Source organism: Ranitomeya imitator, chromosome 6 (assembly GCF_032444005.1).
Source record: "Ranitomeya imitator isolate aRanImi1 chromosome 6, aRanImi1.pri, whole genome shotgun sequence".
NCBI classification, from domain to species: Eukaryota; Metazoa; Chordata; class Amphibia; order Anura; family Dendrobatidae; genus Ranitomeya; species Ranitomeya imitator.
This window is the reverse complement of record NC_091287.1, coordinates 36,522,090-36,536,545: the sequence shown is the minus strand read 5'-3', so window position 1 is coordinate 36,536,545 and position 14,456 is coordinate 36,522,090. Positions and strand designations below refer to the sequence as shown.

The 14,456-nt window shown below is 44.1% G+C and overlaps 1 protein-coding gene across 1 annotated transcript in view; it reads right to left on the bottom strand.

Annotated features, from left to right (window-relative positions):
* Window positions 1-9,866: 9,866 nt before the first annotated feature.
* FAM171A1 (family with sequence similarity 171 member A1) overlaps window positions 9,867-14,456 on the bottom strand; it is a 103,773-nt gene continuing 99,183 nt past the window's right edge. Inside the window, exons 7-8 of the mRNA XM_069729451.1 lie at window positions 14,183-14,297; window positions 9,867-12,566 (exon numbers count right to left, since the gene is read on the bottom strand). Coding sequence (XP_069585552.1) covers window positions 11,000-12,566; window positions 14,183-14,297 — 1,682 coding nt within the window. The 3' untranslated portion in view covers window positions 9,867-10,999. The remainder of the gene's footprint in view (window positions 12,567-14,182; window positions 14,298-14,456) is intronic.

Below are 14,456 nucleotides of genomic sequence, written 5' to 3'. Positions count from 1 at the left end.
TTTATTCACATTACACCACCAATCATATATCATTTATAGGTATGACCATATGTGGATATGTGTCTGATTATTATTGAATCTCATTAAGTTAGACGTATGGTTTTTTGTGTGTATATATATTAATTTGTTTTTTTCATTTATCACATTAAATATTATTAATTTAATATTTATTATTAACTTTTATTGTGAATAACATGTAATGTATCTTTTCAGCCGTGTAATTATTTGATTGTTTTATTAGATTATATTTATATTTACTTGATATGTATATTATTTATCTGTTATCAATCAGTTCTGTGTGCCCTAGCACCCCCACATACTAATCTAAATTGTACATATTTTTTTATAAAATTTTTTTTTTATTTTTCTTCTATTTCATATTACATCATATATATATTTTTTTATAAAAAGTGTTATTGATTGTGTTATGCCTTTTTAAAAATAAAATTATTTGATCAAATCTTATGAATTGCTGTCAGTAAATATTTTCTTTGGGGTATAGGCTTTCAGTGTAATATTTACGCTATTAGATATATTTTCAATATTATTTGGTATTTCTTTTCTATATAGGATTTCTTCACCACATTAAGTAGCCAGACGATGCCCGTTGGCATGCCCCACCTGACCCCCTAGGTATGCCATTTGGAGTGTTGGGGCAGGAGATCTTCGGTTCCCTGCTCTACCACTAAATCCTACGGTATTGGCACTTGACCGGAAATGCGGGGCACATTTACTTTGTCTTGCAGGCTACCATCTGTCTTGTAGTCCCAAGATTTAGAACTATAATCCTAACACCGTAGCCAAATGCGCCAACCCACCCAACTTCATGGACGGGGGTTAACTTGCAGAAGGTATCATCTGCATGGACTTGGTGTGGTCTCATGATTTCTTGGATTCGTGGTACGTTATCTCATCATACGCGACCTCTGAGGAACATTTCATCCTTACATGCAGGTGACATCTTGCCTCAGTGCTGCTGCTATCTGATGCCAAGTTGGACGGGTACATTTATCGTCCTTCGTGGTCATGGTTTCTGTATAAATATACGTTGCAGCAAAGTCTGACTCATCCTGCAGATACTTGGCTTGACTGCAATCTAATGAATATACTGAAGAATATAGTATCGTTTCACAATTCTTTATAATGTAGATATAAAACTAGGAACCATTGATCAGGATGGTGCTATCAAAAGTACTGGGTATTAGTTCCATGGCGGCCATGGACTTAAGGTGAATGTGATATACAGTCTGAAAATTTTCTCCAAAGCTTTGGCCTCTGGTTTCCTCCCCTGTATAACTTGCTGCCCACTGCCAGTTAAGCGCAATCCATCTCTAGCAGTAGAGACGCCATGACAGATTACAGCAAGTGCGCGAGGGCTTTCAGTTCGAAGCAGGCAAGCCATTGGACGATGACAGGCGTGTGCGGGAGGGTAATAAAGTCCCTGCACCTGTAGTGCTGTCAGAATGCTTTTGATGGAGAAGAGTGAATGGCTAGTTACAAAGAATGAGTCAAGACCGTTCCTGGACATATACCGATATGCTCACCAAATTTTTGGAGAATGATGACAGCACGACTGTGCGTTTCTACTACATTTACTCTAAAGTAAAACGTAGGACAAATTGTTTATATTTAGTAAAGTCCAGTTACTAGGGTCATGCGATGAAGACGACTCCTATCTATAAGCGCTGTAAGGATCTATGGACATCCTAGGAGGAGAAATATTACACAGGAAATGTATGGCAAAAATGAAACCGCTCCAACCCTCCTTCTGCACCAATGAGGGTAACCGAAGATAATCCTATACCTGGATTATCTTAATTTATTATAGCGCCATTTATTCCATGGAGCTTTACATGTGAAAAAGGGGTATACATAATAGAGACAAGTACAGTAATCTTAAACAATACAAGTCACCAACTGGTACAGGGGGAGAAAGGACCCTGCCCGCCGCGAAGGATGTGACTTTAGTGCCTCTCCCTGATCATAAATAACCCATTAGATTTTATTGACTCTACAAGGATGACACAGATACAATGATTGGCAGCACGGTGGCTCAGTAGTTAGTTATGTTGCTTAACAGCGCTGGGGTCCTGGGTACAAATCTCACCAAGGACGACATCTACAAAGAGTTTGTATGTTCTCCCCATCGTTGCGTGGATTTCCTCCGGGTTCTCCGGTTTCCTCCCATGCTCCAAAGACCTACTGATAGGGAATCTAAATTGTGAGCCGCATTGGGGACAGTGATTATGTCTGTAGAGCTCTGTGGAATTAATGGCGCTATATAAGTGAGTAAAATAAATAAACTAGAAGACGTGCATGTGTTCTATAGCGATGGAGGGTGGCCCTCTGAAAAATTTCTCCGATAGCCCCAGTAAAATCCCATGATTAATTCTGACTAAATGGCCAATCCCTGCATTGACGTGCTTGGGCATTTGGTAGCTTTAGGTTCAGCTGTAGTGATGAGCGAACGGGTTATTGGCGCATGTTCAATGGCTAACCGAGTGAGTTCGGGGTGCTCGAAAAATATGTTCTAGGCCCCGCAGCTGCATGTCTCACAGCTGGTTGACAGCAGCAACACAGAGGGTTTTCCTGTTTGACAGCTGCATCACGTGGGGATTGCCTAACAAACAGCCGTGAGACATGCAGGAGCGGGGACTAGAACATATTATTCGAGCACGTCGAAGTCACTCAATTAGCACTTGAGCAGGAGACGATAACACCTCAGCCTAGCACGTTTGCTCATCACTATTGAGAATCATTGGTTTAACCCTAGTTCTTTGCCCTTTCCTCTTCATGCTCACCTCACTGTAAGCTTTTCGACTAGAGGGACCCTTTATAATCAAATGACAACCAAGCTTAGCCCATCACGTCTTCGACAGTGAGAAAATGTGCAGACGAAGTTTAGACCCTTGGTGCATGACAAGAGCTCAAAAGCTCCAAACAGTGCAGGTTCCGGAAGTGCTACATAGCCAGCACCAAGAGTAATTGTGATGGGCGCTAGGTCTGATCGCAACAGTTTAAAGTCCATTGATCACCCCATTCCCCCTTGATGCAACACGATCGCAGGGGGCCTACTGAAAGTCCCGTTTCAGCCATGGTATTACTCCTATGAAGCCCTTCATGTGGCTAGGCATTAGAGACCAGTAATTTGCATCACTGATATAGGTTCAAGTTCTGTAAGAGGACTAACTAAAATACATATATAAAAAATAATTTAATCACAGATTAAAAATATTTAAAATACCCTAAAAACAAAATTTAAAAATCACTTTTTCTCCTACGCCTCATTGGGGGACACAGGACCATGGGTGTTATGCTGCTGCCACTAGGAGGACACTAAATTAGCACAAAGAAAAAACTCCTCCCCTGCAGTATACACCCTCCTGTGGGTCTAAGTGAACCAGTTCTTGCTTAGTGTCTGTAGGAGGCACTTGGGTCTGTTTTAGACCCCACAGTTTTTATTTTTATTCTATTTTTTCCTTAACGGAGCAGATGGGGGCGACGGACCCTTTCTAGGTTCAGATCTCCCCCAAACCATCAACAGGCAAGTACGTGGAGCGTTTCTCTAGCATCCTTTCCTGCAACGTTGGATGCCAGCCCTGAGCTCACCTTACGGGCGACGGTTCCTTCGCGTTCCGATCTCCCCCCTCCACAGCAGGTGACCACATGGAGTAGCCCTCCATCTACCTCTCCTGGAGCCAGGTGCATGTCCGGACATGATATATATGGCGTCCGTGCAGCCCCTCTCTGCATCACCACTGATATAGCGGATGACGCATGGCAGCAGAAGCTCTCCACCCCCTCCCTGACTATGGCGACGGTGGATTGAGCACCAGCCCACCGCATGTACCGTGAGTACACTGCAGGGGCCGAGGCGCTGGGGGGTCCTGGTCCCCGGGGTATGAAGGTCCGCATCTCTAGCAGGGCATAAAGACCGGGTCCATGGGTGGTTCGCAGTGTGGCGTTTTTATGAAGGAGTGTGGTTCAGGGGCACCAATAGCGGTCGTGACGCTACAGGCCGCAACCGCAAGTTCTTAAAAATTTAGTCCCTGGCTTTTCCCCTTCATCCAGGCTGGAGTCCTTAGCCACGCCCACCGGCAATTACTGCTGCCCATCTTTTCCAGTACTTCTCGTTCCCTGAGAAGCGCTCTCAAAAGATCTCGGTGGCCATCTTGGGACACCCACAGCACTGATCCTGCAGCGCTGCTTCAGCTCACCTAATCTCCAGGCACGGTCTACAGCCTTCAGGACCATACATTGTGGACCTCTCCTGGGGACTCAAGACACAGGACCCGGGTAAACTGCAGATACATAGCTTAACCCTTCCCTGCTAGTAAGCGCTCTCCTCAAGGCTACTATGTCTCAATCAAGGCCTCACAAAAAGTCTGGGAAAACCCACACTGTATTCTTCGCTGCATGTACCTCTTGTAAGGTCTCATTCCCCCCGGGTCACAATACTGCATTGTGCACAGCTTGTGAACCGGTGACTGTTCAGGAACCACCTGTTACTGGTACCGAACCTAGCGAGCCTGGTTCCCCTGAGTGGGCTACCTCCCTTACCCAGTCTATGGCATCCCTGGCAAAAGCGTTAGAATCGATTCGAGACTCCTCCTCTAACCAGGGCACTCTTACGGACGACACTTCCGATCCTCAAAACCCCTCATACTCTAGGGGTCGTACCTTGCTAAGGGGCTCTCGCCCTTCCAGAAAAAAGACTCATGCTATATCCCCAGATCATCACCGGGTTTCGGGTTCTGAGAGCTCCAATTCTCGATCCCCTTCCATTGGGGCTAGCAGAGAACCTGTTTCAGAGGACGATTCTGATACTTCCCTAGATCAGGAATTTCATCACAATCAGTCGACTCTCGACTCTCTGAGTCAGTGAATAAGGCTTTGAAACTTGAGGAGGAACCTTTATCTAAAATGGATTATACAGTGTCCTTTAAGAGGACCAAGCGAGCTCACAAAGTATTCGCTACTCATCCTGAATTTAAGAAAATCGTTGAATCTCATAGGATTCGTCCCGATAAACGATTCACAGGGCAAAAGCTCATGGAATCAAAATATCCCTTTGCCTAGGGTCTAAGAAAAGATTGGTCTCAATCTCCCCCGGTAGATCCTCTGGGGGAGATTTTTTCGCTTCAACTCAAATTGGTCCTCTACTTCCACATCTTCCGGACCTGGCCGGGCACAACGTAGGGATAGAGGTCCTCAGACCTCTTACAAACCTTCCCCTTCTTGGAGAGGTAGACCTAGGCAGTCAGGGTCCAGACCGGGCAGGACTCCCACACAATGACTCCCTGCAGTATCCGGAGGACACCCTCAAAGTAGGCGGCCGCCTGCTTTCCTTCACCGACGCGTGGCTCTCGGTCGTTCACGATGAATGGGTCCGCGACAGAGTGTCCTCCGGATACAAAATAGAATTCTCCTCTCTTCCACCAAATCACTTCTTCCTGTCTTCGCCTCCCAGGGCAAAGGCATCAGAGTTCTTCCAGGTCATAAGCTCTCTAAAGGAAGATGGGGTTATTATCCCGGTCCCTCAAAGCGAAAGGTTTCAAGGTTTTTATTCAAACCTGTTCATTGTTCCAAAGAAGGACGGTACAGTACAGCCCATACTGGACCTGAAACTGCTGAACAAGTTTGTCAGGGTGCGACGGTTCTGGATCTAATCGCTTCGTTCTGTCATCGCCTCCATGGAAAAAGGCGAGTTCCTGGCGTCCATAGACATCCAGGATGCGTACCTCCACATTCCCATTTTACCTTCTTACCAACGGTTTCTTCGCTTCACAGTTCTGGAAGATCACTTTCAATTTGCTGCTCTGCCCTTCAGCCTCGCCACCGCTCCCAGGGTATTTACCAAAGTCATGGCAGCCGCCGTGGCCATCCTTCATATCCGAGGTGTGGTGGTGTTACCGTATCTAGACGATATCCTCCTCAAAGGCCCCTCTTTCCGCACCTGCAAGGAGGCCGTGAACATCACAATAGATACTCTTTCTCGCCTGGGTTGGAAGATAAAACTTCAAAAAATCTTCCCCAGTACCGGTTCAGCGAATGATACTGGACTTGTCTCAGGAGTTGGTACTTCTTTCCCCGGAAAAGATCTGTCTTACAGCGAGAAGCTCAGAAGCTCTCCCAACCTCATTCTCACGCTCTTCGTTTCAATATGAGAGTCCTCGGCAGGATGGTAGCAGCTATGAAGGCGGTCCAATTCGCTCAACTACACCTCCGCCCCTTATAACATGCTCTCCTGGCTGTGTGGGACAGGAACCAGTTCTCTCTCGATTGTCGTTTCCTCTTTCCCCACCGAGTCAGACAGTCTCTCAGGTGGTGGACTTTGAAGTCCTCCCTGAATCAAGGGAAGTCCTTTCTCCCAGTACATTGGCTAGTTGTGACAACAGATGCCAGTCTTCTGGGCTGGGGAGCAGTGTTCCACCATCACACTGCTCAGGGCCGCTGGTCTCTTCAGGAAGCTCGCCTGTCCATCAACATCCTGGAAATACGGGCAATCAAGTTGACTTCTTCAATTCCACCCCTTCTTGACGGGTCGTCCCATCAGGATTCAGTCTAACAATGCCATGGCAGTGGCATATATCAACTGGCAGGAGGGAACACGCAGCAAGGCAGCCATGTCCGAGGTAGGCCACATTCTTCGTTGGGCCGAGGAAAATTGCTCAATGATATCAGCGGTTCACATCCCGGGAGTGGAAAATTGGGAGGCAGATTTCCTCAGCCGTCAAGGTCTCGACTCCGGAGAGTGTCTCTCCATCCGGAGATCTTCCACCAGATCTGCTGTCATTGGGGAACCCCGGACGTGGATCTGATGGCCTCACAGCTAAATTCCAAGGTTTCCAACTTCATAGCTCGGTCCCATGATGCAGCGGCCATCAGGGCAGATGCACTTGTTCACTCGTGGCATCAGTTCCAGCTTCCGTACATATTTCCCCCGCTTCCCTTGCTGCAGAGAGTCATCAAGAAGATCAGAGCGGAGGGGATACCAGTAATTCTGATTGCGCCAGATTGGCCGCGCAGGGCCTGGTACGCCGAACTAGTTCAACTAGTCGCCGATGCCCCCTGGCGATTTTCGAATCGCACAGGCCTGTTGTCCCAGGGCCCCATTTACCACCAGAATTCCCGAGGCCCTGTGTTTGATGGCATAGCCGTTGAATCCTGGGTGCTAACACAGGCAGGCTTCTCTCGGAAGGTCATTTCTAACATGATCAGTGCTAGAAAGCCTACATCTATGCGTATACATCATCGCATTTGGAAGACCACCTTCGCATGGTGCACGGACCGAGGATGCCCTCCTCTTGAGTTTTCCATTCCTTCCATCCCTGAATTCCTTCAGTCGGGTTTGGACTTAGGGCAGATTTCAGCCTTGTCAGTCCTGTTCCAACGTAAAATTGCCAACAGATTACAGGTAAAGACATTCATTCAGGGAGTCTCCCATGTGGTGCCGCCCTATAAGATGCCGTTGGAACCATGGGACCTTAATTTGGTCCTCACGAGTCTTGCAGGAGGCTCCTTTTGCACCTCTGCAGGACGTTTCCCTGTCCTGTCAAGGAAAGTTGCCTTCCTGGTTGCGGTCACGTCCATCCGACGAGTCTCAGAGCTGGCAGCTTTGTCTTGTCAAGTTCCTTTCCTCATTTTTCATCAGGATAAGGTGGTTTTGAGAACATCCCCATCTTTTCTACCGAAAGTTGTCTCATCTTTCCACCTCATTTCCACCATGAGGAAATTGTCTTGCATTCACTTTGCCCGGGACCAGTACATCGCACCGAGAAGGCCCTTCACACACTGGACTTGGCGAGAGCTCTTAGGAGATACGTCTCGAGGACGGCGTCTTCCCGCATGTCAGATGCCCTGTTTGAGCTCCGGGAAGGGCCAAGGAAAGGTTTAGCCGCTTCCAAAGCTACGATAGCCAAGTGGATTAGTTCAGCTATCCAGGAGTCCTACTGAGTCAGAGGTCACTCCGTCCCAGCAGGGATTAAGGCTCATTCTACTCGGTCAGTGGGTGCGTCTTGGGCCATCTGGCACCAAGCATCGGCAGCACAAGTCTGCAGACCTGCGACTTGATCTAGCCTGCATACGTTTACAAAACATTACCATGTCCACTCTCAGGCCTCGGCAGATACGTGTCAGCAGACGAATTTTGCAGGCGGCAGTGCCGCATCTGTAACTTGTAGGTACAAAGAGCAATTGCAGTGGATTGTTTCCCACCTAGGGACTGCTTTAGGACGTCCCATGGTCCTGTGTCCCCCAATGAGGCGTAGGAGAAATAGGGATTTTTGTGTACTCACCGTAAAATCCTTTTCTCTGAGCCAATCATTGGAGGACACAGCACCCACTGTTAGCCTATTGGCTTTAGTTTTTTTCTGTGTTGACTTGGTTTTGACATAGTTCATTCTTGTTAAATGTTAAGCTCCTACTGCTTTGTTACCGAACTGGTTCACTTAGAGCCAGCAGGAAGGTGTATACTGCAGGGGAGGAGTTATTCTTTATGTGTTAACTTAGTGTCCTCCTAGTGGTAGCATCCTAACACCCATGGTCCTGTGTCCCCCAATGATTGGCTCGGGGAAAAGGATTTTACGGTGAGTACACAAAAATCCCTATTTTAAATTATTGAAATGAAAAAAATATTCAAAACAACATGTGACATTGCCGTTTAATTTTCCAGCGTAATGAAAATTTAACTTTCAAACTTTGGATGTGGAAACGGAAATAAACATTGGAAAGTTGTCACTTTGCATTTCAAAAGATGGAATAAAAAGATCAAAAAGCAATATAAAACACCAAAGTGGAAGGAAAAGAAAGTTATTTTCCAATAAAAAAAAAAGATATAGCATAACGTGTATGTTTTCAACGAAACCACACTCCTCAATATTGAAAAGGCAACACTAAGAAGGAAAAGTTGTGAAATTAAAGAAATCACATGATGCAAACGATGTGAAAATGGTAACAATTTTTCAAAAACACTTCTCAATTTATTCAACATCTAGTATGAGCTCCACATGCAAAAATCCCCACACTTCAAACCTCGGCTACTATCTGTGAGGTTATTAAAGGTCATCTGAGGAAGCTTCTACCACTGAATGCCCTTGGGCAAATCATCAAGATCCACTGCTGGCAGCTCTTGTGCAATTAGCGACCAATGACGTCCCACATGTCTGGAAATTCTGGAGGTAGCACGCTTAAGTCACGCAGTACCGCAAGCAACATGCGAGCTGGCATTGCCATGTTGAACACTGCTCCTGGGACACTTTTGGAAAAATGGTCACACACTGGTTCAATCACCAAATCAATGTAATGCCGTGCTGTTATTGACCTGGAATGAAGATTAGAGTCATAGGTAACGACTGGGCGATACTCACAAAAATGTATATGACGATCACTTACTATAAACAAACTATCCTCATCTCTAAAACTAAGCAACAATAATTGTATTTTGTTTTTTTTAAAGAGACTCCATATTGTCAAAAGCAGGATCACAGTGACAGGTAACACCTCTATATTCATCTAATCTTACAGTTTCCAGCAATCACGATAGGCGATATCACAGCTCACCTCCTCACCCTCCCTTCACAATGCTCTTTGCACATGTGCATAACTCGTTTCAATACAAAAGATAACATAAAAGTCTGTTCATTGTGGCTAATGTGTTCCCTGAAACTACAGGAAGTCAGTCTAAAAATGCTTTAACTGTAAGTGTGAAAATTGGAAGAATTGTATTTTTTCTTCTTTTAATTATTACAGCTTGTGATGGGAGAAAAAAAATTTCCAAAAGTAAAAAAAGAAAAAACCCACATTAGGACTTTTTTTGAAGATCGCTTCACTTTAAAGATATAGTCTAAAATGAGTCACCGGCCAGGCATTTTTCAAAGGTTTTATTTTAATAATTCTTGTATAACCAAGCAGTTCATTTAAGAGAATGCACAGAAAAGTCATTCCAGCAATGTTAGAGTAAGTCATACATTCTCTGCCCACCAAGTCAACAGGGAGCAGTCGAATCAATTCTCGAAATTAACAAAAAAAAAAAACCATATTTACATAAATATGCATGTGACGCTAAGTGGAGTCTAGATGTCTTCTACTTCTCAGCTATGTCGATCTCTACAGTCCACAACGGTATTCAGAGCATACATCATACTGATATGGAAGAGGTGAGCAAAAGTGAAATTTGATGCATGTAAAAAATAAAAATAAATAAAATGAAATAAAAAATAAAAATATGAAGAAAAAAAAAAAAGTAAAAGGACGAATTAAACATTTGGGAAGTTTCTTTTTTTTAAAAAAAGGCACTTGGAGAATAGGGATCGAATTCTATGGACACAAAGCGTACAATGCACTTTTTGTTTTAGTAAAAAAAAAAACCTTCAAAAACTTAATACCAAAAAAAGACCAAGCTCACAGCTTTTGTGTACAAATATATTACAAAAGAAGGTAAAAGCAGGTTAAAATGAAAAATAAAAGGAGTGTATATATATTTTTTACAGCCGTGTACAAAAAAAAAAAAAAAAAAAGGCGGAAGAGTAAAAGAAAGAGGAAAATAAAAATATAAAGCGGCGCCTAGGCAAAAGTGTCAATTGGTGTAAAAGCAGCAATGCATAGCCTTTTCCGATAATGTCTACATCGCCTCTGTAAAATGCAGAAATACAGTAAACATTGTGATACTATTGGTTTCAAAACTACAACTTGTCATCACGTGTTCCCGTCACGGAGAGATTAGTGGTCAGAACCTAGGAAGAAACGGTTAAGTTCCTAAAGTTCGGTACAAAAAAAGAAAGGCTGGGGTACTGCTACACTTCACTATTCACTTCTTAACTAAGTGTAAAAGATTCCATAAAAGCCATCCTGCGTCTCTTCTGAGCATAGTCTTCGTCATAGAACATCAGGTCCAATTTTGCAGAGACCCTACCCACCCAATCCCCTACAAAGTAAGCATTCCCGAAAGAAAGAAAAAATTATTTGGCAATTATCTACTCCATTTTTGTAACCCAGAAACTTATTTCATATTGAAGGCCAGAAGAGGACGCTCTTCTCGTTTCTGCCACGGGCTTTTTTTATTCTCTCCTTGGTCGTCAGATCCATCGTCATGAAGGGAGTACTCGTGGTCAGGGCTGTTTAATGGCACTGGTGAGGAGTCTGCAGTTCGTTTTAGAGTTTCTTCCTGAAGGCTGGGTAGTTGGCCACAGCTCTTTTTTGCTGGTGCCTCAATGAAAGGTCTATTATCCTCAGGGCTACACACAGCTGTTCCACATTCGCTACCACTTTGGTCCATATCATCTAGATAAACAAGCTGCGTGTAAGCCGTGCCGTCAGACATCTTCTGCTCCTGTTGCTGGTGCTCCTGTAATGTTGGGTGCTGCGAAGAAAGATGATGTTGAAGCAATGAAAATTTTTCACCTCTTCCTTTTCGACCAGATTTTGGTTCGTTCATGTCAACGCCAGAATCTAAACTTGCATCGTTGCTCCCGTTCTTCCCTGCTCTTTGGAGATCAACGTATGAATGTCTAACATGTGCGTTCGACCGGCCATCTAAAGAAACAAACCAGGCACGGGGATGGGGCATGGGTCTTCCTCCACCCAGCTCCATCAACGCTTTCTCGGTTAGCAGCTGCACTTCGCCGTTAATCTGAGCAATCGTTGCATCGTTCAAAGAAGCCGGAATCGACACAGATTCAGACATCACAGTGTTTTGCCCGCTCCATTCCATGCTTTCTCCATCTTGTAGATGTTGCTGCGACATCGCTTGAGAATTTAATTGGGAGGCTTGTACCTGCTGCGGATGTGGAGCGTGAGATTTGGAAAGCTCGGCTTGAAGACGTTCGAGTTCATACGGTTGTTCGGCAGACACGATGAGATGTTCTCCTGGTAGATTCATGTAGTGCGCGGGAATAACCAGAGTGGGCAAAACATTTCTATAAACACCATCATTCACCTGATCGACAGAATTGTAACATATAAGTTGACCTGGACGTGGGAAAGAGGTTGGTCTTTCAAGGTGGTCCACAGACCTTGACATCATACATTCATTCGGCCGTCGGTCTATGGCCTGCTCTTGTTCAGGAGCAGAAGGCACGGGGTGACTTTGTTCCTGAAGGTTTGGCTTACTTCCTGCCATAACATGGTTTACAGATTGATCTTTGTTTTCAAATAAAGGCTGACAGATCACAGAGCTGTAACTCCGACGATACTCGTCTTTCATGGGAGACACAAAGCCATCTGAGATGTCCGCTGACTTTCTCGATTTCAATATGAACTGATCCAATGACTTATTATACACATGTCTCAACGTCCCGCTTGGAGTCAAGTTATCCAACGACAGTCGGCTCTTCTCGTCTTGATGAGAAAGCAGCTCTTCTCTTGAGCTGAAGTCCCGTGAGGTATTATACGAAGGCTTTAACATCGGAGTGTGCATATCGACCTCTCCGCTGGAGGACATCATCTCCATGTGGACGGGGCTGATTAAGTTGATGTGAGACATTGATGTGGCTTGATCTTTCTTGGAAGAATCCAAAGCAGATGTGAGCGGCAACTTCCGGTGATGACGCGGCTTCAAACATTTCCTCCTAAGTACATAAAAAAAGATTACGTAAAGGCAAAGAAATAATGAAAGAAACAGACATTTAAAGAAAATATACAGGTGTGTAAGTCGTGCCACATCCAAGACTTCAAACGTAAAAATAAGAAAGCCCCAGGTTATGGTAAGGAGTGGTGATCATGTTAGACACGTTTCTCCTACCTGTTGTCTGGCTTGAACCTGTCCCCTACACATAGGATGTCCTATGTTGGCTGCAGAGATATGGAGTGAGCTCAGGAGATGAACCAGCTCCACACCAGGCAGGTGGCAATGTGCTATACAACCAGCAGCTGTCAAAAACAGCAGAAACTGCAGCGAGTACCAATCCCTGCAGTTTTGCCATTTAAATTGAACGATTGTGTGGCGCAATCATTTTGCATCATTCTGTTACAGCGGTTAATGGGCTACTGCGAAGGGTCGACGGCACTGTCATGGCAGCTATTGAAGGCCTCCCCCCGCTGCTGATGGGCTTCTTGGGAGACGTGTAAAACAGCAAAAATAGTAAGGTATAAAACGTAACTTTTAATTAGCAGGGCTAGATGTGGACCTCCCTGGTCAAGGCGAGAGTTGGGGTCGTAGGTCATGTTAGCCCTGTGTAGGGTTTTATAGGTTGAGGTTTATAAAAGTGTTTCGGACCACTGTCTTCATTTCTGAAAATGCTTCTATATAGCGCCGTCTGTACCCACCAGCTGTCCAATACACTATAGCCTTGGATTTGAAGTACATGGGAGTTTTCCTTGCATATCTGCCATTTTCTTTCCTTATACAATTATGTCTCCTCTCTCGATAAGTTTTTTTGGCTATAGTGTCTTAGTGAAAGCGGAATTGGATTTTCTATACACTGTATGTCTTGTTGACGCTGTGATAATAAGGATTATATGTCACTATAGTGTCCGATAGACGCAGTATGTATATACTGGTAGTTACTCTTATAACCTGAACGCCCATTTTGATATTCTGATTACTTTTTTAATTGGCTTTGTGCTTAATCTTTAATAAGGCAACAACATTTTTTTTTTTTTTTTTTAATGTTAAACATTAAAAGTTACATTTTATACCGCACTATTTTTGCTGTTTTACTTGATCATCTGAGATTTGTTGGGTAGGTTTTGCACCTCTACTCATTTTGCTGATCTATATGCTCCCTAGGAGACCAGTAATTTTATTATTTTCGGCATTGCCGTAGCATAGCAGTACACATTACAAGCAGACTAAAATAAAAATAATATAAAAAAAGATAATAAAATATATATATTTTTCACGGTTTCCGGTATATTATATTCAAAATCCACAAAAAACAAGCCCATGATGGAAAAAAAAAAATAGGCGAGGAAATGATGTATGAAAATTGGCTGTGGTGGGTTATTCTTAAAAGAAGGTAGAAGAAGTGTCTAGAATTCATCATAAATATGGCACATGCAATGTATGTCGTGTAGAGGTAGTGTAAAACGCAGAGGATTTTCAGTAAGTCATTCTGCAGCGGAAAATGCAATGCATGTAAGCAACATTGCCAGGTTCAGTTTTTGCAATTTTACAGTCCAAACTTCATACACAAGCGTATGAGCATATAATGGCAGCACTTGTATCACAGCACTGCTCACTTACCTACAATAGTAAAGCAGGAGGCAGAAGAGAACCAGGAGAATGAACACAATCCCTCCTAATATTGCCAGGAGGAACAATGTGTGGTAGCTCGAGATATCTTGTGTAACCACAGGATCTGAAAACCAAAAGGGAACACAGATGACATTTTTCAAAGGATTTTCCAACAAAACAGTCAGCATAATACATTTACTATAGTTGGAGCTCCCCCCCTATCATGACCAGAATGGTCATAATAGTGGATACATTTATTCCTTTCTGCCAATAGATGTCATTT